Below are 24,355 nucleotides of genomic sequence, written 5' to 3'. Positions count from 1 at the left end.
ATGTGGAAACAGGCCATTTGGCCCAAGAAGTCCACACTAACCCTCCAGAGTATTCAACCCAGATTCATTCCTCTACCCTATTACATTTCCCATGACTAATGCACCTAGCCTACACATCCCTGAACACTATGGGCAATTTAGCATGGCTAATTCACCCAAACTGCACATTTTTGGACTGTGGGAGGCAACTGGAGCACCCAAAGGAAACACATGAAGACACTGGGAGAATATGCATACTCCATGCAGACAATTGCCCGAGGCTGGAATCAAATGTGGGTCCCTGGCACTGAGACAGCAATGCTAACCACTGAGCCATCGTGCTGCCGACCTTTGTCACAAATCCCACTTTAGTTTTGGATTCAGAGAAGATTCATCAGAATGGCTTTCAAAAAAGGCACTTTACAGTGCTTCCTGCAATGGGAACTCCACTTACCTGGATAGAATGAATGAGCTGGGATTGTCTACCATTTTGAAGGCAGGTTTGACAGGAGGTTTGGTCATGTGTTCATAACCTTGAGGGGTCTGGACAGAGTGAATAAGGAGAAACTGTTCTCATTGATGGGAGGATCAAGAGCCAGACATTGTAGATTTAAGGTAGTTAGCAAAAAGGTAACAAGAGGAATAACATTTTTTTACACACTGAATGGTTAGGAACTGGAATGAACAATTTGTGAGTAAAAGTGGGAAATGGCACTCAGTAAACCACATCTGCAGAGACAATAGACTGAATGGCCTCCATCTAGACTGAATCTTTCTGTGATATAGAGAGCTCAGTTCAGGTTAGGATTGATATTAGGGTTTAGTGTTGGCAACACATATCTGTGGATTATAACAATGTGAAAAGTGAAGACTTGGCCTATTCCTGGATTACCAGTTATTAATCATGCGAATTTTTGGAATGCAAAAATCAAGAGTTCAGAAGAACTGGGTATTTTCTGCATTTTTTTGATAAGCTAAGTGGCTTTAAGAGCAAATTGTTTAGAAGAGTGATGAGAGAATGCTTATTAGTTTATAATTGCTAGACAAACAAACTGTGTTTTTGAAGAGGCAAAGTGTAGCCTAGCAACAGTCTCTGCATTTTGCTTTCTGTTTTGCTAGACGTGAGAACTGTTTAATTGTGGAAGTAAGCCAGAGTCTCAAACTAATGTTATGGGGTTATGGGTTCAAACGCCATCATGGTAGATGGTCAAATTTGACTTCAATGAAAATCTGCAATTTCAAGTTAACCTAATGGTGACCATGTATCCATTATCAATACACTGGCTCACTAAAGATCCTTTAGGGAAGGAATTGTTTTTATTCATTATAGGATGTAGGCATTGCTACATTTATTGCCAGTTCCTACTTGCCTTGAAGAAGATGATGCTGGGCTGCCTTATTGAACCTGCTTAGGGTTGACCCATAACGCTGTTAGGATTTGGACGCAGTGAAAGTGAAGGAATGGTGATATATTTCCAAGTCAGAATGGTAAGCGGCTTGGAGGAGAACTTGCAGGTGCTCCCATGTATCTGTTTCCCCTTCTCCTTCTAGATTGAAGTGCTTCTAGATTTTGAAGGTACTGTCTAAGCATTTTTGGTGAATTCCTGAAGTGCATCTTGTAGATAGCACAGATTGCTGCCACTGAGTATCAGTGTGACCTACTCTTGTAGTGACTGAGCTTATGTGGTAATTCCAGTTGTCTAATTTTCCATTCATTATTTCTCTGGGTAGAGCTCTGTCATCTGATTCCATTTGTTTATTAATATACATGGATTTGGCATTAAGGGGACAATTTTTAATTCTACATAGTAGCTTCATTATAATCAGTTTAACATAAGTTTAAAGCATAGACGTGTTTCTAACAAACAAGGTTATTTTATGGGGGAAACTTGATGAAAGATTTGTTTCTTTTTAAGCACAGTAATTAAGAGCAACAAATTGGCTGTTTTCGGGATCAAAATAAAATCAAATATTTTGGTAGAACTCAGAGTGGTGGAACTTAATTTCCAGTGCACTCCTTGCCACAGACTTGTAACAAGAGGAAGAAACTGAAAAGAATGGAGAGAATATGGAAGAAATTTTTTCAATCTTGAATGTAATAACAGCATATATGAATCATACCCTTACAGCTAGCAATGCTTACGGGATTAATTTGGGCCCTCATACTTCACTTTACCCCCACGCATATTTGCAAACACACACAAACATTCACTCTTCAAAGAATGTTCCCTGCTTTGTTCCATCTTGTACAAACCATTAACCTATGAGCAGAGGTGAGCCCAACTGAAAATCAGCTCTTGCACGTTCACAAAAACAACCAAAAATGTTTCAGCATAAAAGTTTACCTTATCCAGACATTAAATCTGAACGCTATCTGCTGTGGCGACACAGTACAGCTGAATAGGCACTAGCACACATTTTACAACTCCAGCTCCTTTAAAACCATGTCAATAGTTCAAAATTGACTATAGCAAAGTTCATAATAATTCCTAGTAACACAGCCTCCACTTGCTGAACTGCATAAATCATCAATTATTTTTGCTGATGTGCAGGAATTACATAAGATAAATGTATCCAGGTCTAGCTTAATTCCACATTCCTTTGAGTGCCTTCAAGTGAAAAGCAATTAGCAAATCATGACCAAATGAAAACACTGCAGATGCTGGAAATCTGAAGTCTGACATAAATACTGAAAACACTAGAGAAATTCAGCAGGTCTATTAGCAACTGTGGAGAGAGAAACAGAATTAATGTTTCAAGTCCAACACGGCTCTTCTTTAGCCCCTCTGTTCTCTCTTCACAGATGCTGCCGATGGTTTCCAGAGCTTGCTGTTCATATTAAATGTGCAGTTGTACTGTAGTTTGTGAGTCACAGAAACTCCTCCACAGTGGAGGAACTGAGACATTTATTATTCAAAATAAAGAATATCTCACCCATTAAAGAGGAAGGAAAGTCTTTGAGATTGGAAAGAGAAAGAGGAAGGGCCTTGTGCCAAAAGAATAAATCCAAACTCATGTGGTGCAACTGCAAAAGTGGTGGTTTTGATACACAAGGTGAAATTGATCTGTGCCAGTTTCATACAGCAGGCAGATGGGGATCATTGTTAGACACTGCACTCAATTTCCCATTGACTTTAATGAAAATAAAAGCTGATTCACTAATTAGCTAATTTTCTGTCACTTCCATGGATTAAATCTTTCCCCTAGTGTATCTCAGATCAAAAGTGAACTATTTCAATAAATGATGCTTTGGGAAGGTGCAGGGAGAAACAGAGGTAACAAAGGAACAAGTTGTTTGATATGATCTGTTAGACTTTGGGACCTATGTCCTACTTAGCAGGCAATGAAACCTATATACCACAATACTCATTTATGTGACGGGCACATCATATTTTTGGCTTGATGGCAGCATCCTGTTAGTGGCAGGAGTGGCATTCTGCAGATTGGGTACTTAATCACACAAATATTGAAAACATGAGGACTTATCCATTACAAGTAGAAAGTCCTTATCCACACATGTATCTTTTCAACTGAACAACAACTTGGGAAATAGCTAATATACAGTGCGTTCCACATGACAATGAAACAAAAATAGAGATTGCTGGGAAAGCTCAGCAGGTCTGGCAGCATTTGTGAAGAAAATTCAGAGTTAATGTTTCGGGTCAAGTGACCCCTTGTGAGAACATGACAATGTCTTGGACAATCAGAGTCAATTTGCCTGGTTTGGATTCAAACTGAAGTTTGACTGTTAACTGTACCTTGCTGCATTTCCTATGATAATGATTCTTCCCAGAGCTGACTTGCAAATTCATTTTATAAAGTTTAAAATGTTATTCTCTTTGGGATCGAGCAAATTTTGTCCTGCTGGACCACAATGTAATTATTACATGACCTTCAAAATAAATCAGTCTCTTCCAAAACTGTATATTACGACTGCATTTACAATTGCATCAAGGCCTCCATTCCTGATGAAGGGCTTTTGCCTGAAACATTGCTTTTCCTGCTCCTCGGATGCTGCCTGACCTGTTGCGCTTTTCCAGCACCACTCTATTCTAAACTCTGGTTTCCAGCATCTGCAGTCCTCACTTTTGCCTCAATATTTACAATGTTCATTTCACATCAAACATACAAGCCATTTTCAAGAGATATTTTCACAAGTTTTAACTTCTTAGCGAATTATGGTTCAAAGCCTGTTCTAAGGGACGTTTCCCCATTGCGCCTTTGAAAGATTCTCAAGTGACTCCAGTTGAACCAATTACTGGTCTTGGCAGGTTCTTGTCCCTGAAGAACTTTCAGTTCTCTTAATCAGGCTGACCTTTTTAAGGGGAGAATATGGGTGAGGAGGAAAACGAAAAAGAGAAGAAGGAGAGTATATAGAACATGACATTTACAAGCAATTCCAATTCAACTTCCTCATCTCAACCACAATCGCTGGGAATTTCCTCTTATTTTGTAGGTGAAAACCACAATCTAAAGTTGCTTTAACTATTGACATTCTTACAGTATTAATCCCAGAGATGCACTGATTAATTGTTGTTATTTTACTCAACCTCTTTAGATGTGTTATAACATACCTCCAAGGTGGTGGAATTTGAACCCAGATCTCCTAATCCACAAACCCCTCACCTCATTTATTACGTACTCTAGCAAGGCATGACATCATCATTTTAGGTCACCAGTTTTCCCTAGGACCTAATCCGTGTAGGGGTACAGCTCTACCAAGGATGATTTATTTGAAATTGATTGTTAGAATACAATTCAAGTTGGTGCTGCATCATGGAACCAGACACTGTCCTCACTCACTGGATTGACATTTGGAAGGAGAGTAGTGTCTGATGTGCTTTCTGCAAGAGCCAGAGCCTCTATTTGCCTCAAATAATTTTCTCCCCAGTGACCAACAAAGGAGAAAGCTCCTCAACTAAACCCACAATCTTGCATTTCAAATGGAACCAAATGATCTACTATGAAATCAACCACTTTTGGCTGGCTGGCAGACTGTGGTCCGGGAAGTAGACAATTTGTCTTTGGGTCAGAACATGGTGGGTTTAAATCCTCAAGCACATAATCTAAACTGTGATATCTGTTCTGAGAGAGTCCTACACTGTCACATTTGCCATTGCTCACATAAGATAATAAGTGAAGGTCACCCCCGCCCTCTTATTCAAAGTAGAAGATCCAATATTATTTGAAGAGTGGGGTTGGGAGGGGGGGTTGTGTGTATCTTCTGGCCTATATTCATCCAATAATCAATACTGACAAAACTATTATTGAAATAACTCTTCAAAAGCTGGTATCCTGTCACCTAGCCACCCTTATTTACACTTGCAGAGTCCTTGGCCTTGCTCCAGCTTCCCCAGAGCCAGCTCTCAGAATGAACAGAACTTCTGACACTCCTGTTTATATCTGTCAGCCAGAGCTCCCTGATTGGACCAGGTTAACAGTACAATCAGGGAATTCATATTCTGTGAAGTCCATCTGACTGACCTCGTTATAATCATTACAATTACCTCAGTAATTTGGAACATTCTGAAACAGGCTTTCCAATGGACATTTCTTTCATGCTTTATTTGGGTCCAGATAGATTACTTACCTGTTGTTGGTTGGTGTTAAGGGGTTGTAGAACTCTCTGGTAATGTTGTTCCCATACCAGGCTGTAGCAACCAATGTTGCAAGACCTGAGAATGAGATCAAGAAACAAAGTTAGTCTTTAGCCATCTTCTGTTAAAAGAAAATACATGTGTCAAAGTGCAAAGGAAATCGAACAGGCCTGCAACAGGTCTTAGATCTGGTCCGTTCCATGCAGTGTTAACCATGGCTGACAAAAAAAACCTGGCTTTCCTGAACAAAAGTGATTACTCACTTCCACACCCTCATCATCATTTCAAAATAGCAGAAATGCCCGAACTACAACAAAGATATTCTATTTATTTAGCTCAGTTAACACAGCAAAATATCCCAAAATGCTTCACAGAACTATTATCAAACAAATGCAATGTCATGCCAAGTCACTACTTAAGTAATCCAGAAGCCCAGCTAACGTTCTGGAGTTAAGGCTTCAAAACCTATTTTGGAAGTGAACAACTGATCTTTGAGGAACCTATTTAGGAGATGTCACAGCACAAAAATAGATGAGTAAATAGTCTTAAGTGTGGCCTTGCTGTGAGTCTGCAGTAGTGAGTAGAGTGAGTTCTTTCTTGATTATACTTTATATTGAGATATGTCTCTTCATTAAAATTAAAAATATAAGCCATAAGTATTAAGTTAGCCTGGAGCTGTGTTTTGTAGAGGAATACGATAGTGCTATTTTCTGGGTCTGCAGATTGGAAGAAGCAAAAATGGCCCTCAGTAGAGTGATATGCTCTTCTTGTCGGATGTAGGACTTTAGGGAATGTTTATGTGTTACTGAGGATTATATCTGCAATAAATGCAGTTGATTGTGAATCCATTCAGATCGAATGGATCGGTTGGAGCAACAATTAGAGGTAATGAGGAATTTACAAGAGCAAGGGAGTGTGATGGAAGGCAGTTATAGGAAGGCAAAAAAGTCACAAATACAATCATGTAGATGGGTTAACTCCAGGAAAGGTAAAAGAGGTAGGCAGGTAGTGCAGGAGTCTTTTGGGTCTATCCCCATTTCAAACAAGTATGCTGTTTTAGAAAATGTAGGAGGTGATGGATTCTCAGTGGAATGTAACACGAACAGCTAAGTTTCTGGTATTGAGACTCGCTCTAATGCGATGAAAGGTACGTCGGGTTCCAAGAGATCAATTGTGTTAAGGAACTCTCTAGTCCGAGGCACCGACAGACATTTCTGTGGTCAGCAGCGAAAATCAGAATGGTGTGTTGCCTCCCTGGTGCCAGGATCAAGGATGTCTCAGAGAGGGTGCAGAATGTTCTCAATGGGGAGAGGGGCCAGCAGGAAGTCATTGTACACATTGGAACCAATGACATACGAAGGGAAAAGGAAGAGATTCTGAAGGGAGAACATACAGAGTTAGGCAGGAATTTTAAAAGGACATCCTTGAGAGTGGTAGTATCTGGATTACTCCCGGTGTTACAAGCTAGTGAGGGTAGGAATAGGAAGATAGAGCAGATGAATGCATGACTGAGGAGCTGGTGTACGGGTGAAGGAATCACATTTTTGGATAATTGGAATCTCTTTTGGGGTAGAATTGACCTGTACAAGAAGGACAGATTGCACCTAAATTGGAAGGGGACTAATATACTGGCAGGGAAATTTGCTAGAGCTGCTCGGGAGGATTTCAACTAGTAAGGTGGGGGATGGGACCCAGTGAGATAGTGAGGGAAGAGATCAATCTGAGACTGGTACAGTTGAGAAAAGAAGTGAGTCAACCAGTCAGGGCAGGCAGGGACAAAGCAGAGAACAAGGTAGATAAATTAAACTCCATTTATTTCAATGCAAGGGGCTGAATAGGGAAGGCAGATGAATTCGGGGCATGGTTAAGAACACGGGACTGGGATATCATGGCAATTACAGAAACATGGCTCAGATGGACAGGACTAGCAGCTTAATGTTCCAGGATACAAATGCTCCAGAAAGGATAGAAACGAAGGCAAGAGAGAAGGGGGAGTGGCGTTTTTGATAAAGGATAGCATTACAGCTGCACTGAGGGACGATATTCCCAGAAAAAACATGCAGGGAAGTTATTTTGGTGGAACTGCGAAATAAGAGAGAGATGATCACCTTATTGGGATTGTATTATAAACCTCCTAATAGTCAGGGGAAAATTGAGAAAAAAATTTGTAAGGAGATCTCAGTCATCTGTAAGAATAATAGGATGTTTATGGTAAGGGATTTTAACTTTTCCAAACAGTCTGAGACTGCCGTAGTGTTAAGGGTTTAGATGGAGAGGAACTTGTAAAGCATGTACAAGACAATTTTCTGATTCAATATATGGATCTACCTACTGGAGAAGGCACAAAACTTGACCTACTCTTGGGAAATAAGGCAGGGCAGGTGACGGAGGTGGCAGTGGGGGAGCACTTTGGGGCCAGCGACCATAATTCTATTAGTTTTAAAACAGTGATGGAAAAGGATAGACTAGATCAAAAAGTTAAAGTTTTAAATTGGAGGAAGGCCAATTTTGATAGTATTACGCAAGAACTTTCAAAAGCTGACTGGGGCAGATGTTCACAGGTAAAGAGATGGCTGGAAAATGGGAATTCTTCAGCAGTGAGGTAACGAGAGTCCAGAGACAGTATATTCCTGTTAAGGTGAAAGGGAAGGCTGATAGGTATAGGGAATGTGGTTGACTCAAGAAATTGAGGGTTTAGGTTAAGAAAAAGGAGGAAGCATATGTCAGGTATAGACAGGATAGATCGAGTGAATCCTTTGAATAGTATAAAGGCAATAGGAGTATACTTAAGAGGGAAATCAAGAGGGCAAAAATGGGACATGAGATAGCTTTGGCAAACAGAGTTAAGAAGAATCCAAAGGATTTTTACAAATACATTAAGGACAAAAAGCTAACCAAGGAGAGAATAGGGCCCCTCAAAGACCAAGTAAGGTGGCCTTCATCTGGTGCCACAGGAGATGGTGAGATACTAAACGAATATATTGCATCAGTATTTACCGTTGAAAAGGACATGGAAGATATATAATGCAGAGAAATCGATGGTGACATCTTGAAAAACATCCATATTACAGAGGAGGAAGTGCTGGATGTCTTGAAACACATAAAAGTGGATAAATCCCCAGGACCTGATCAGGTGTACCCTTGAATTCTGCAGGAAGCTAGAGAAGTGATTGCTGGGCCTCTTGCTGAGATATTTCTTTATTGATGTGCCGGAAGACTGGAGGTTGGCTAACGTGGTGCCACTATTCAAGAAAGGTGATAAGTACAAGCCAAGGAACTATAGACCAGTGAGCCTGATGTCGATGGTGGGCAAGTTGTTAGAGGGAATCCTGAGGGACAGGATATACATGCATTTGGAAAGGCAAGGACTGGTTAGAGATAGTCAACATGGCTCTGAGCATGGGAAATCATGTCTCACAAACATGAATGGGTTTTTTGAAGAGGTAACAAAGAGAACCAATGAGGGCAGAATAGTAGACGTGATCTGTATGGACTTCTTTAAGTGGTCGACAAGGTTTCCCATGGGAGACTGGTTAGCAAGGTTAGATCTCAAGCAATATATGGAGAACTAGCCATTTGGATACACAACTGGCTCAAAGGTAGAGGTGGTGGAGGATTGTTTTTCAGACTGGAGGTCTGTGACCAATGGAGTGCCACAAGGATCAGTGCTGGGTCCACTCCTTTTCATCATTTATATAAATGACTGGATGTGAGCATAAATGGTATAATTAGTAAGTTTGCAGACGACACCAAAATTGGAGGTGTAGTGGACAGTGAAGAAGGTTACCTCAGATTACAACTGGATCTTGATCAGATGGGCCAATGGAAGATAAATGCGAGGTGCTGCATTTTGGGAAAGCAAATCAGAGCAGGACTTATACACTAATGGTAAGATCCTAGGGAGTAATGCTGAACAAAGAGACATTGGAGTGCAATGGAATACTCCCTGCTTGCTTTGATGAGTATCATTCCAACAATATTCAAGAAACTTGACGGGATCCGTGCCCACTTGTTTGGCATCACTTCTGCAAACATTCATTTTCTTCACTACCGATGGTCATTAGCAGCAGTATGTACCTTCTACAAGATGCACTGCAGAAATTCATCAAAGCTCCTTAGACAGCACTTTCCAAAGCTTGAAATACTAGGAGGAGAAGAACAGCAGATACACAGCAAATCTTCTCTAAGCCATATATGCTCATGATTTGAAAATGCATCACTGTTCCTTGAGAATCACTGGGTCAAAACCCTGGACCTTTCTCCCTGATGGCATTATGAGTCTACATTAATTGGATTGAAGTGGTTCAAAACTGCAGACCACCTTGTCAAGGCCACATGGGGATGGGCAAAAAGTTCTGGCCTTGTTATTGGCATCCACACTGCCTGAATGAATAAACAATGTAGCTTTTCTCCATGCAACAATTTACACACCCTTTGAAAAGGTTCATCCTCATCCACATCCAAAAATGATGGTGCCAGCATGGTAGGCTATGAGAGGATTCCTGAGCCCATATGTTCCGGGCCTGCCGCATCCTTCTCTCTTTCTCTCTCCTTTTCCATTTTTTTTCTTTTCTTTCATCTTCTGACTTCATGGGGAAGCCAGAGCAGCATTGGAGGGTGTCTGCAGCAGCAGTGTCGGTGTCCAGAGCGCAGAGGTAGGTCTGGAGCCTGGCCTTGGGAACTCAGTATGGCTTTGGCTGCGGTGGAGCTGCGTGCCCAGAGAGGTGCTGAGTCCTTTGTGCAGTATAGGGTTGAGTTTGGTCTGAACTTGAGGAGAGGTCCCGGGTGGGACTGAAGGAGAGGCCTAGCGTGGACTGGAGGCAAGGCCTGGTTTGATCTGGAGGTGAGGGCCTGGCCCATTCTGGAGGCGAGGACCCAGAGCGGTCTGGAGGCAAGGGCCCTGCGCAGACTGGAGGGGAGAGCCTGGCGCGGACTGGAGGGGAGGGCCCGGAGCGGTCTGGAGGGGAGGGCCCGGAGCGGTCTGGAGGGGAGGGCCCGGAGCGGTCTGGAGGGGAGGGCCCGGAGCGGTCTGGAGGGGAGGGCCCGGAGCGGTCTGGAGGGGAGGGCCCAGTGCGGTCTGGAGGGGAGGGCCCAGTGCGATCTGGAGGTGAGGGCCTGGCCCATTCTGGAGGCGAGGACCCAGAGCGGTCTGGAGGCAAGGGCCCTGCGCGGACTGGAGGGGAGGGCCTGGAGCGGTCTGGAGGGGAATGCCCGGAGCAGTCTGGAGGGGAGGGCCCAGTGCGTTCTGGAGGGGAGGGCCCAGTGCGGTCTGGAGGGGAGGGCCCAGAGTGGTCTGAAGGAGTGGGCCCGGTGCGGTCTGGAGAAAGAGGCCTGGAGCGGTCTGGAGGGGAGGGCCCAGTGCAGTCTGGAAGGGAGGGCCCGGTGCAGTCTGGAGGGGAGGGCCCATTGTGGTCTGGAGGGTAGGGCCCGGTGCGGTCTGGAGGGGAGGACCCAGAGCAGTCTGGAGAAGGAGGCCTGGAGCGGTCTGGAGGGGAGGGCCTGGAGCGGTCTGGAGGGGAGGGCCCAGTGCGATCTGGAGGGGAGGGCCCAGTGCGGTCTGGAGGGGAGGGCCCGGTTCGGTCTGGAGGGGAGGGCCCGGTGTGGTCTGGAGGGAAGGGCCCGGTGCGGTCTGGAGGGGAGGATCCAGTGCAGTCTGGAGGGGAGGGCCTGAAGCAGTCTGGAGGGGAGGGCCCGGAGTGGTCTGGAGAAGGAGGCCTGGAGCAGTCTGGAGGGGAGGGCCCAGTGCGGTCTGGAAGGGAGGGCCCGGTGCAGCCTGGAGGGGAGGGCCCATTGCGGTCTGGAGGGGAGGGCCCATTGCGGTCTGGAGGGGAGGACCCAGTGCGATCTGGAAGGGAGGGCCCGGTGCTGTCTGGAGGGGAGGGCCCGGTGCAGTCTGGAGGGGAGGGCCCGGTGCAGTCTGGAGGGGAGGGCCCGGTGCAGTCTGGAGGGGAGGGCCTGGTGCGCTCTGGAAGGGAGGGCCCGGTGCGCTCTGGAAGGGAGGGCCCGGTGCGCTCTGGAAGGGAGGGCCCGGTGCGCTCTGGAGGGGAGGGCCCAGTGCGGTCTGGAGGGGAGGGCCCGGTGCAGTCTGGAGGGGAGGGCCCGGTGCAGTCTGGAGGGGAGGGCCTGGTGCTCATGATTTGAAAATGCATCACTGTTCCTTGAGAATCACTGGGTCAAAACCCTGGACCTTTCTCCCTGATGGCATTATGAGTCTACATTAATTGGATTGAAGTGGTTCAAAACTGCAGACCACCTTGTCAAGGCCACATGGGGATGGGCAAAAAGTTCTGGCCTTGTTATTGGCATCCACACTGCCTGAATGAATAAACAATGTAGCTTTTCTCCATGCAACAATTTACACACCCTTTGAAAAGGTTCATCCTCATCCACATCCAAAAATGATGGTGCCAGCATGGTAGGCTATGAGAGGATTCCTGAGCCCATATGTTCCGGGCCTGCCGCATCCTTCTCTCTTTCTCTCTCCTTTTCCATTTTTTTTCTTTTCTTTCATCTTCTGACTTCATGGGGAAGCCAGAGCAGCATTGGAGGGTGTCTGCAGCAGCAGTGTCGGTGTCCAGAGCGCAGAGGTAGGTCTGGAGCCTGGCCTTGGGAACTCAGTATGGCTTTGGCTGCGGTGGAGCTGCGTGCCCAGAGAGGTGCTGAGTCCTTTGTGCAGTATAGGGTTGAGTTTGGTCTGAACTTGAGGAGAGGTCCCGGGTGGGACTGAAGGAGAGGCCTAGCGTGGACTGGAGGCAAGGCCTGGTTTGATCTGGAGGTGAGGGCCTGGCCCATTCTGGAGGCGAGGACCCAGAGCGGTCTGGAGGCAAGGGCCCTGCGCAGACTGGAGGGGAGAGCCTGGCGCGGACTGGAGGGGAGGGCCCGGAGCGGTCTGGAGGGGAGGGCCCGGAGCGGTCTGGAGGGGAGGGCCCGGAGCGGTCTGGAGGGGAGGGCCCGGAGCGGTCTGGAGGGGAGGGCCTGGAGTGGTCTGGAGGGGAGGGCCCAGTGCGGTCTGGAGGGGAGGGCCCAGTGCGGTCTGGAGGGGAGGGCCCAGTGCGATCTGGAGGTGAGGGCCTGGCCCATTCTGGAGGCGAGGACCCAGAGCGGTCTGGAGGCAAGGGCCCTGCGCGGACTGGAGGGGAGGGCCTGGAGCGGTCTGGAGGGGAATGCCCGGAGCAGTCTGGAGGGGAGGGCCCAGTGCGTTCTGGAGGGGAGGGCCCAGTGCGGTCTGGAGGGGAGGGCCCAGAGTGGTCTGAAGGAGTGGGCCCGGTGCGGTCTGGAGAAAGAGGCCTGGAGCGGTCTGGAGGGGAGGGCCCAGTGCAGTCTGGAAGGGAGGGCCCGGTGCAGTCTGGAGGGGAGGGCCCATTGTGGTCTGGAGGGTAGGGCCCGGTGCGGTCTGGAGGGGAGGACCCAGAGCAGTCTGGAGAAGGAGGCCTGGAGCGGTCTGGAGGGGAGGGCCTGGAGCGGTCTGGAGGGGAGGGCCCAGTGCGATCTGGAGGGGAGGGCCCAGTGCGGTCTGGAGGGGAGGGCCCGGTTCGGTCTGGAGGGGAGGGCCCGGTGTGGTCTGGAGGGAAGGGCCCGGTGCGGTCTGGAGGGGAGGATCCAGTGCAGTCTGGAGGGGAGGGCCTGAAGCAGTCTGGAGGGGAGGGCCCGGAGTGGTCTGGAGAAGGAGGCCTGGAGCAGTCTGGAGGGGAGGGCCCAGTGCGGTCTGGAAGGGAGGGCCCGGTGCAGCCTGGAGGGGAGGGCCCATTGCGGTCTGGAGGGGAGGGCCCATTGCGGTCTGGAGGGGAGGGCCCGGTGTGGTCTGGAAGGGAGGACCCAGTGCGATCTGGAAGGGAGGGCCCGGTGCTGTCTGGAGGGGAGGGCCCGGTGCAGTCTGGAGGGGAGGGCCCGGTGCAGTCTGGAGGGGAGGGCCCGGTGCAGTCTGGAGGGGAGGGCCCGGTGCGCTCTGGAAGGGAGGGCCCGGTGCGCTCTGGAAGGGAGGGCCCGGTGCGCTCTGGAGGGGAGGGCCCAGTGCGGTCTGGAGGGGAGGGCCCGGTGCAGTCTGGAGGGGAGGGCCCGGTGCAGTCTGGAGGGGAGGGCCTGGTGCGCTCTGGAAGGGAGGGCCCGGTGTGGTCTGGAGGGGAGGGCCCGGTGCAGTCTGGAGGGGAGGGGCCGGTGTGCTCTGGAAGGGAGGCCTTGCACAATGTGCTTGAAATTCTGTAATGTTGAACTTTTTAATTCTTTATTTTTCTAATTTATTCCCAAGATCCTGTACCTAGGTACATTTGTACTTAAGATGAGGCCATAAGTGGCTACTCTGAGTATATGTGACAATAAATTAAATCTAATTCTCTTTCTGAACAGACTGAGTTTTTCAGACAGTACTCTGGTATTTACTCCCTTTGACATTAGGGATCGATCCTTGTGGCTCTAGTTTCAATTCTTCACAAGGTTTACAACATAATTCATTGACTAGAAATGAAAGACAGCCATGACCATAAAACTGTAAAAATTCAGTTCACTCCTCATACTTCAACTCAGACCTACTGAGCATCCCATGGGACTGACTGCACACTTAGATGTCTGTAGTCACTGCAAAATCGAAAACCACCCTCAGAATCTCTCAAGTCCTTTCTTGATTCAGTCAAGTCCAAGTCACAAAGCATGATAACACTTTCTTTCTTCAGTTTGTAACTACCTGGACTTAGATATTCAATTTCATCCACTCTAGTCATATAGGGAGTTGGTTAGATCAATTGGTTGGACAGCTGGCATGTGATACCAGCAGCACAGGTTCAATTCTTGCATGAGCTGAGGCTACTCCCTGTCTCATTCTTTCCCTTTGCCTGGGGTACGGTTAATCTCAGATTAAACCATCATCAGTTATATATGTCTCTCTAACAAAAAAGATAGCCCTATGGTTGGATAAAACTATAGTGACACTACCTTACATTTAGATCATTGACTCTTTGGCTGAAAAATTAATGCATTTTCATTTCACATTTCCACAAATTGAGATAATTGCTTGCATCTTGAATTGATTAGTTTGGCATCAATCCAATAGCATGCTTACTCAAAATGGCTCCTTAAAAATAAAAATAGACACAATGTGCAAACCAAGTCAATGCATTTCCTCCACTCTTCCTTCCCCTTATTGAAAAGTTACATTTTTGTGCCTTTGGACGTTCTTATAAGTAAAAAGCACTTCCCCCTCATTTGTACCTGAGATAATGAACATGATTCCCCCAACAGTAGCCACTTGTCCCTTCCTCTTTTTATCATCAGCAAAACATGTAGTGCATTTCATTCCCATTGCAGCGATCAGGATCCCTAGGGTTCCCAAGAGGATTCCAATTATCATTAGTGCGCGAGTAGCCTGTATCGTACCTGAAAAAGACAAGCACATGGTTATGAATACCAAGAAGGAGTTAAGATCAGTTTTTTGTCTATCCTATCAATTAACACAGTTTCCAAATTGAACGTTTCAAAAGAATTTTCAATGCTGACCAGACCTTCATCGCTGGTCACCCATCTCACAAGAGATTACAAACATTTACAAAGGCAAAAGATCTTGCCACAAAATTATCTTCCTCGCTATATCATGTAGGAATCTCGAACACTCCACTAACCCATGAGATTACAGGATTAATCTTAAAGGAGAGATAGGTCCTGGATTTTCTGTAGTTTAGGAGAATGAATGATGATCTCATTGGAACACATAACATTTTTATTGGGTTCGAAAGAGTAAATTAAGTTTGTTTGGGCTTGAAAGATCAATAATTAAACTTTGGGTGGAACAAAATTAATAGATAAAGCCAAAGAAAAAACGTTGGTACGCACAGATCCACCAGAGAAGCAAAAGATCTGGTGGACTGCAACATTACATTTGGAGAAGAGTCAGGGAATAATTAACAGGAATTACCTTGAAATACCACCGTTGTCTAGAATGCTATGGAAAACAGAAAAGAAGGAAAACTAGGTGTTTATGCCTGAATATATATCGATATTTGGTTTCTTAATTGTTATGAAGCTGATGAATGATAAATGTGATTGTACATAAAATACATCTGAACAATGCAGTGAATTTGGGCAAGTTCTAAAGATGCAATTAGCAGAAGGAACTATGGCAAAACTGGTGGTACAGGCTATTAGAAAGCATTGCTTTCTAACTTGCTTCATTTGGTTGGAGTGAAATTTCCTCAGGTGAGTCCAAGTAGCACGATCTTTTGAGTGAGGCAGAACATGGATGTAGGGGTCCTCATGAATACACAGGTAAATGAGAACAGTCTGGTTACTTTCGGTTAATAATGAACAACAGGAGAAGTAGTATAGCTATGTGGCGTTAGAATTGGGATGTCAAATATGCCACAGTCAATAGGCTAAAGAGTTTGACCTTTGGCAGAAAGAATAGAAGAGCTGAATATTACTTAAAGAGAGAGATGAGAGAAAGCAGTTGTACAGAGGGATTTGGGGAGTCCTTGTCCATAAATCACAAAAGGCTGGCAATCAAGTTCAGCAGGCAATCGAGAAGGTCTTTATTTCAAATGGAATAGTGTGTAAAAATAGGGAAATTTTGTTAAAACTACACAAAGCACTAGTCAGAGTACATCAAAAATATTGAACCTATATATAAAGAAAGATACACTGCACTAGAGGCTGTCAACGGAAGGTTCACTAGAGTTGTACCATGTATGGAGGAATTTTATTATGAGAAAGCATTTAGTGGGTTGACCTTGTATTCACTGAAGTTTCGGAGAACAAGACGTGACCTTATTGAAGGTATCTAAAATCCTTAAGGTGCCTGCAAGAGTAGATGCTGAGAGGTTATATCCCCTTGTGGGAGAGTTGACGGCCAAAGAACTTAATCTCAGAATATGGGATCACCCACTTAAGGCAGAGGTGAGGAGGAATTTCTCTTCTAAAGGGTAGCAAATGTGTGGAGTTCTTTATTACAGAGAGCTGTGGCTGGTGTGTTGTTAAGTCAATTTAAGGCTGAAAAAAAAGACGTTTAATCATTAAGGGAATCAAGGGTTATGGGTATATTACCAGAAAGTGGATTTTCAGATTATCAGATCAGCCATGATCGTATTCAATGGCAGAGTAGACTTAATGGGCAGAATGGCCTATTTCTGTCCTTATGCCTTATAGTCTTAAGAATGGATGTTTGTTCTGTCTGAGGTATCTAGAATCAAAAGGAGACTGTCTTACCATAAGAGGCATGCTATTTAGGATTGAAATAAGGAGGAATTTCTTCACTGAGAGGGTAATGAATCTTTGGAATTATCTGATCCAGACGGCTGTGGAAGCTCAGTCATTAAGTCAAAGGCAGAGATTGATTGCTTACAGACATTAAAGATATCAAGAGAAATGGGAATAGTGCCAAAATATTGTGTTGAGTCAGAGGATAAACCATTATCTACCAGAATAGCAGAGCAGATTTGAGGAGTCAAATGGCCTACTCCTGATCCTAGCTCTTACCTTCTTATTTAAATGGCAGTTCACCAACTGAAGGAAAGTACAGAGTGGATTTCCACTGGACTCTGTACCAGGACTACTGCTGTTTACAACATATGGATTTCGGAGTGCAGGAATTAATTTCAAAGTGAGCTAATTGCATTAAATTTGAAAGCAAGTCAACAATGAGGAAGGTAGTGAGAGACTTCAGAAATAACAGAGGCTGGTGGAATGATTGCATGGATGATGAAATTCAACACAAAAACATGATATAATTTGACAGAAGACTGAGTAGGGACAATGCAAGCCAAGTGGCACAATGTAAAAGGGAATGTATGATGAGAGAAACCTGTTGGTAGTTGTGTACAAATATGTACAAAAATGCTGCATTAGCAAGTTTTGGTATCAAATCTCAAAAGGAGAATAATAAAGATAATCTGCAAATCACAGATAGGTCAATAATCTTTCATCCATCAAATGTAAAGAATTATTACACTGAGATATTAGACAACATAAGCAAAACCAGGAAAAATGTAAACATACACAAGTGGTCAGCATCTGCAAAAGACAAGTAAACACTTCAGTTCAAAATGAAAAAACCATGGTGGGGTCTTTTAGCCACTCACTGATCTACTGTGTATTTCTAGAATTGTTGCTTTCATTTTACAGACTATGATGGCTGCAATTTCCCCCCTAACAAAGAAGGAAGTTTACTGAGATGTGAGCTTACATTTTAAAAGCGAGTTTTATCAGTACGAAATGTGCCTTCAGAACCAGCCTCATCCACTGAAGGTCACTTTGCCTGAGCCATTTCTGCAATAATTCAAACCCAGTGTCTGCTGGTATTCATGGGAAGCACTGCTTGCCTCAGAACAAGGTGGTTACAGATTCAAGTTGCAGTTCAGGGGTTTGAGGACTTTATTCGGGTTGACTCTCAAGTATAGGGGGATCCTTCTATACTGTGCTATTGGTGCAGTTGCCGTCGGGATGAGACATTAATCAGAGGCCTCACCTGTCCCCTCAGGTGCAGGAAAATATCCCCATGGCAGCATTTGGAAAAGAGCAGGGGAATTAAGGATATTAGCTGTTCATTGCCTCATTTGTGTTTGTGGGATCTTGCTGTGTTTCATAATAACAGGGAATACACTTATAAGTATTTTATTGTCTGTAAAGTGTTTATGATGCTCCAAAGTCATGCAAGTTCTTTTGTTACACTATCTCAAAACATTAAAGACACACAAGAGGAAGATTTCCGGTATGCCCTGAGCAGCTATTCATCTGAGGAATTCAATGTGTCATTTTAAACACTCGGTCACTTGGTTACACACCATGTGAGCATTACTGAAAAAGACAACACCATTGTGAAAGTTTTCTTGCATTCATCAGGGCAGGTATAAAACACCAAATTCCAAAGAGAACAAGAATCTATACTGCATAAGATAAAGGTACTGATTGGTCAAGGAGTTGCCATGGAGAACACATGGGAAGTTTAGGCCCCATGCTTTTGTTTGATTTGAATAAGATGCAATTTCTGGATACATCGTTCTTGTTAGCACAGGGCATGCCTTTAAGCAAAACCCAGCAAACAAAAATCAACAAAGAACATTATGATCAGCATGACATGAGTCACCCAAGCTGATTAAACCTTTCTCATTACATTCTCGGCACTAAACAACTCAAAAGATGCTGAGCAATGAAATAAGTGCAAAGCTTTCATAAACAGAGCAGTGTTATTCTAAATCAACACTGACTCAGGAACATAAAGATTTTGAAGAGTTGGATCAAACATACACAACTGTCCACATCAATCATTTCTTCCTTCATCTCCAATTGTAATAACAACCTCCATTTACAGAGGCTCCTTGATTTACAAATATCCAACTTGCAAACAGATTCTGGTACAGAACCCATTCACAAACCAGGGATTGTGCATGATAGCAGACGATGACATATCCTTCCTAGGTCGTCTCATCGCCTTCTATGCTCACTTTGAGCAGAATTTCAGCAGAGAGGTAACACCTATTCCGACAAGTCCTGACAAACCTATCCCAACAGTCGCTGCATCAGATATCAGATCAGTTTTCCTCATCCGAAACCAAGGGAAGCATTGGGACCAGACGGAGTACCAGACCGTGCACTCAGAGCATGCGCAGATCAACTGACAAACATCTTCTCGGACATCTTCAACCTCTCCCTGCAGCAAGCAACTGTCCCTGCCTGTTTCAATAGGCACCGGGATGATGCTGGCCCCAAGAAGGCTCATGCAGCATGTCTCAATGACTACCGCCCAGTGGCCCGAACTTCGGTGGTTATGAAGTGCTTTGAAAGGCTGATCATGGCATTAATCAACTCCAGCCTCCCCATTACTCTTGACCCACTCCAATTTGCCTTTCAGACCAACAGATCCATGTCAGATGCCATATCACTTGCCCTTCACTCGTCCCTAGAACATCTTGACACCAAGAACAGCTATGTAAGAATCCTACTCATCAACCACAGTTCAGCCTTCAAACCTATTATCCCCTCAAGTGATCTCAGACTAAGCCCCACTCTCTGCAACTAGATACTTAGTTTCCTGACCCACAGGCTACAAACAGTGAAGATTGGGGACAATATTTCATCCTCACTAACACTCAACACTGGAGCCCTTAGGGGTCTGCACTCAGCCCCCTACTGTACTCACTGTATACCCATGACTGCGTTGCCAAATACCAGACTAATGCCATTTACAAGTACGCTGATGACACCACCATAGTCGGTCTAATCTCAGATGGTGACAATCAGACTACAGGTGGGAGGTGAAAGACCTGGAAAAATGGTACACAGTGAACAACCCAGCTCTCAACGCCAGCAAAACCAAGGAACTCATTATTGACTTTTGGTGGGATGTTCCTCATGCCTCTCACTCATTATCAGCACAGAGGTGGAACGAGTGGAGAAGTGTCAAGCTCCTGGGAGTAGTCATTCACAACAAGCTTTCTTGGACTCTTCGTGTGGACTCACTGGTTACAAAAGCCCAACAACGCCTCTTGTTCCTCAGGCATCTGAGGAAATTTGGCATGACAGCAAATACCCTTGCCAACTTTTATAGGTGCGCCATCGAGAGCATTCTGTCTGGTTATATCACTATCTGGTATGGCAACTGTACTATTCAAGATCGGAAACTGTTACAGAAAGTGATGAACTCGGCCCGGACAATCGCAAAGGCCATCCTCCCATCTACAGAATCCATCTACCAGGCCCACTGTCAAGGAAAGGCTGCCAGCATTCTCAAAGATCCATCCCACCCTGGCAATGTTTTTCTATAACCTCTACCATCAGGGGAGAAGGTACAGAAGCCTGAACACATGCACCAGCCGGTTTCGCGACAGTTTCTGTCCTACTGTTGTTAGAATACTGAATGGACTCACAAACTCTTAACATTCGCCTGTGCCTGTGTTTTTGTTTTTGCCGCTGTTTACCTATTATTTACCATCTATGCTGCTTAACTATGTGATCTGCCTGTATTGCTCGCAAGACAAAGCTTTTCACTGTGCCTCAATTTACGTGACAGTCAATTCAATTCAATTCAATTGCCTGCACTATTCTGCTTTCAGCAATCGTTGGTTTTGTTGTTCCAGAACTGCTCCCATATCCTGGAAGGTAGCAAATGCAGCTTGTCTTAGTCAAGAAAGGAGGAAGGAACTAACATGAGAAATAGGGAAAACATTAATTTCCCTATTATTCACATGGCAACTGGGCACATAAAATAACCAAGCAAAGATAGTATGGATTTACAAACATCATTGCATTAACAATCTTTTGAGTTGTTGAGGATGTCATTAGCGAGACGAATAAAGAGAGGACAAGTGAGTATTTGGATTTTCAAAAAACATTCAATCATGTGCCAAGTGAAAGGTAATTACATGTAATTAGGACTAATAGAACTAGTATGGATATCAACATGGCTGGAGGATTGGGTCACTCCTAAAACAGAGTCGGAGTAAGTGGGTCATTTTCAGATTGGCAGGTTGTAATTAATGGAGTCCATTAGTTTTTGGGCCTCAGCTATTTGTAACCTACATCAAGAACTTAAACACTTTACACAGAGATTCCTTAGCTACTTGCTAATGACGGAGTTGGATGGGAAAGTAACCAATGAGGAAGGTGCGAACAGCAGCAAGATTGTATGCCAAGCTTCAATGAGTGAATAATAATAAAGCATATGGAGTATAACATGTGGACGTGTGAAGCTACCCCTTTCTGAAGGGAAAGTAGAAAAATGCTGGAATATTTTCAAAATTTAGACAGTATGGATAATGTGACCACTCAGAGATGCATGGTCCTTGTATATGAATTAGAGAAAGTGAATATGAAGTTTAAGCACAATCAGGGAGGCAGTGGTTACATCATTGAATTTAGTAATTGGGAATCCAGGCTAATATTCTTGGGTCATGGATTCAAACCATACCATAGCAGATGGGGAAATTTTAATGGAATAAACAATTTAAATTTAAAACTACTTAAATGCTGAACATAAAACCCTCCTGGTTCATTAATGTCCTTTAGAATATAAAATCCGTTATCCTTTCCCAGTTTGGCCCACACATGACTCCAGACCCACAACAATATGATTGACTGTTAACTACTCTCTTAAATGGCCCAAGCAAACAACTCAGTTCAAGGTGCATTAGGGATGGGTAGTGAATCCTGGCTCAACCAACAATGCCCAAATGCCATGAATATTTTTTTTCAAAAAAGCAAACACTTAGAAAAGCAAATAACAAAAGGACTGGAGTATCGTAAATAAAGAGGTCTAACTGCAACAACTGGAACCTTGGTGTGATCTCACAGTACTCCAGATATTTAGCTTTGATCTCCTTACTCAGAGAAAGAAACACTTGTATCTGCAATATAAGCTGCAATAAAGGTTCACAAGACTGGTTCCTATGATGAGGGGTTTTGAGGAGAGTGGAGCAGATTAGATCTACATTCTCCAGAATTTAGGAGAATGAGTGTTCTTTTAAAATTTATTTATGGGATGTGAGCATTGCTGGCTAGGCCAGCATTTACTGCCCATCTCTAACTCCCTCCTGATCGGAGTGGTTTGTTAGGACCATTTCAGAGGTCAGTTAAGATGACCACTGCTGTGGGTCGAGATTAGACTGGGTAAGGATGACTGATTGCCTTCACTAAAGGATGTTAATGAACCCGAACCAGCTTTTACAACAAATGGCAATGGTTACACAGTCACCATTATGTGGGTGGCACAATGGCTCAGCAGCTAGCACTGCTGTCTCACAGCACCAGGGATCTCAGGTTCAATTCCAGCTTCGGGCAACTGTCTGTTTGGAGTTTGCACCTTCTTCCTGAGTCTATGTGGGGGTTCTCCAGGTGTTCTGGTTTCCTCGCACACTCCAAAGATGTGCAGGTAAGGTGGAATGTGCAGGCTAGGTGGGAAATTCTGGGTGAGATGCTTTTTGGAGGATCAGTGTTAGCCTGATGGGCTGAGTGGCTTACTTACACACTGCAGGGATTTTATCAGACTAACCTTTTATGTTTCTGGAATTCAAATCGCACCATTTACTATGGTGAGATTTAATCTCATATCCCACCAGAGTATCAGCCTGATACGCTGACCATTTCCTTCCTTGAGGGATTGAAATATACAAAATACATACCAGGCTTGATTAGGCAGATTTAGGAAGATGTTTCCCTATCTGTGTTGTCAAAAATGATAGATCACTGTCTCAGAATAAGGAGTTGGCCATTTCAGCCTGAGTTGTGTAAAATGTCTTCATTTCAAATGTTGTCAATCTTTGGAATCCTCCGCTGTGTGGAGGTGGAGCTGCAGGGATGTTCAATCATTGTGAATATTCAAAGCTGAGATGAACAGATTTTTGGATATTAAGGGATGTTTTATGGGAATAATGTGAGATGGTTGAGGCAGAAGCTCAACCATAATCTCATCAAAGGGTTGACAAGTCTAATTCTATTCCTATTATGCTCTTTTCCCAAGAGGCTTTAGATAAAAACTTACATTGAGCCGAAGGAGATGCCATTAAGAGTCATGACTAAAAGGACAAAAGGAGAAGAGGTTTAGGGAAGGAGTTCTAGAGCTTATGTTCTAGAGGCATAACAGCAATAGTGGAATAAAATAGACAACATGCTGGAGGCCAAAACAAAATACGGGAAATCTTAACCAAAAATAGGAAGTGCAGGTCTGGAAGCATCCACGTGAAGAGAAAAAGAGTGTAAATATCTCAGGCTTTTGAACTTTCATCAGAAATGCTGAGTATTTCCAAAATGTTATTTCATGCAAGAGACTGGAAGAACATGGGGTTCCAGTACAAATGGAGGAGTTGACGGAGGATGCAAATTATATTCCAGTTAACTAGGCAGTGTGTCATAAAGATAACACAAAATGGGCCAGTATCCAAGTTCACCTGGCGACGTTTTGCCTTCAGGGAGTTACCGAATTTGAGTTCTGTTGACCTGCTCAGCAAAAAAAGGCTAAGTGTATGAGCGGAGATATTATTAAAACTCAAAACCTGACTGAAACATATGTTTAGGGTATAGAGCCTTCAACAAGAATTGCAATCTGAAGTTATGAATCTGTTCCTGGAGTCCAGAATCTCCTCCTCGTTGCTTGGCCATTGTTCCTGGGCCAGGAGGTGCTGCTTGCCAGCAATGTAATCACTGGGTAGTATCACACACATTTTGCCAACCAAGCACTCACTAGTCATTCATCAATAATGCTGAAGGATGTTCTGTTCTAACCTGCCTTGCAGATGATATAATTGATCTGGTCTTCACAAAAGGCAGTGTGAGATGAATAACTAAAGTAATTAAAAACTCGATTTCCAATTCATGCCTTTGAGCTGGTATACACAGGGGGGCCCAATAAACATAACAGAATGAAATGTCAACAACAGCCTAGAACCATCTTAAAAAAAGTGCTACATTAAATCAATTTCTGTCTCCATAAAGAATAACTTGTATTTATATAGCACCTTTCACAACCTTTGCACATTCCAAAACCAATAAAGAAACTCTTAAATATATAGCAGTCACATATGCAGGAAATGCTGCAGCCAATTTGAACACAGTCTGCTCCCACGAATACTAATCAGTTCATCTGATTTGGGTGTTGCTTAAAGAACATCTTGTTCTTCAAAAGTATATGATCTTGTAATTCCACCTGAAACACTAAATCACTACCTCACCAAAACTACTGAAATAGACACATTGGATTAGTTTCAGTTCAACTGTTAGACTTTGAACTAGTACACAACTTAGGAATCTCGCTGCAGACCAGTAAATGACTCAATGGATATGTGCTTAATTTATTTCAGTGATAGCAATTG

The 24,355-nt window shown here is 44.3% G+C and overlaps 1 protein-coding gene across 1 annotated transcript in view; it reads right to left on the bottom strand.

Annotated features, from left to right (window-relative positions):
• LOC132821820 (claudin-1-like) overlaps positions 1-24,355 on the bottom strand; it is a 43,597-nt gene that overhangs the window by 4,560 nt on the left and 14,682 nt on the right. Inside the window, exons 3-4 of the mRNA XM_060834647.1 lie at positions 14,778-14,942; positions 5,570-5,654 (exon numbers count right to left, since the gene is read on the bottom strand). Of these exons, the coding sequence (XP_060690630.1) occupies positions 5,570-5,654; positions 14,778-14,942 (250 nt within the window). The remainder of the gene's footprint in view (positions 1-5,569; positions 5,655-14,777; positions 14,943-24,355) is intronic.

This window comes from Hemiscyllium ocellatum, chromosome 13, assembly GCF_020745735.1.
Source record: "Hemiscyllium ocellatum isolate sHemOce1 chromosome 13, sHemOce1.pat.X.cur, whole genome shotgun sequence".
NCBI lineage: Eukaryota > Metazoa > Chordata > Chondrichthyes > Orectolobiformes > Hemiscylliidae > Hemiscyllium > Hemiscyllium ocellatum.
The sequence above is the reverse complement of the archived record's forward strand: the minus strand, read 5'-3'. Positions and strand labels throughout refer to the sequence as shown.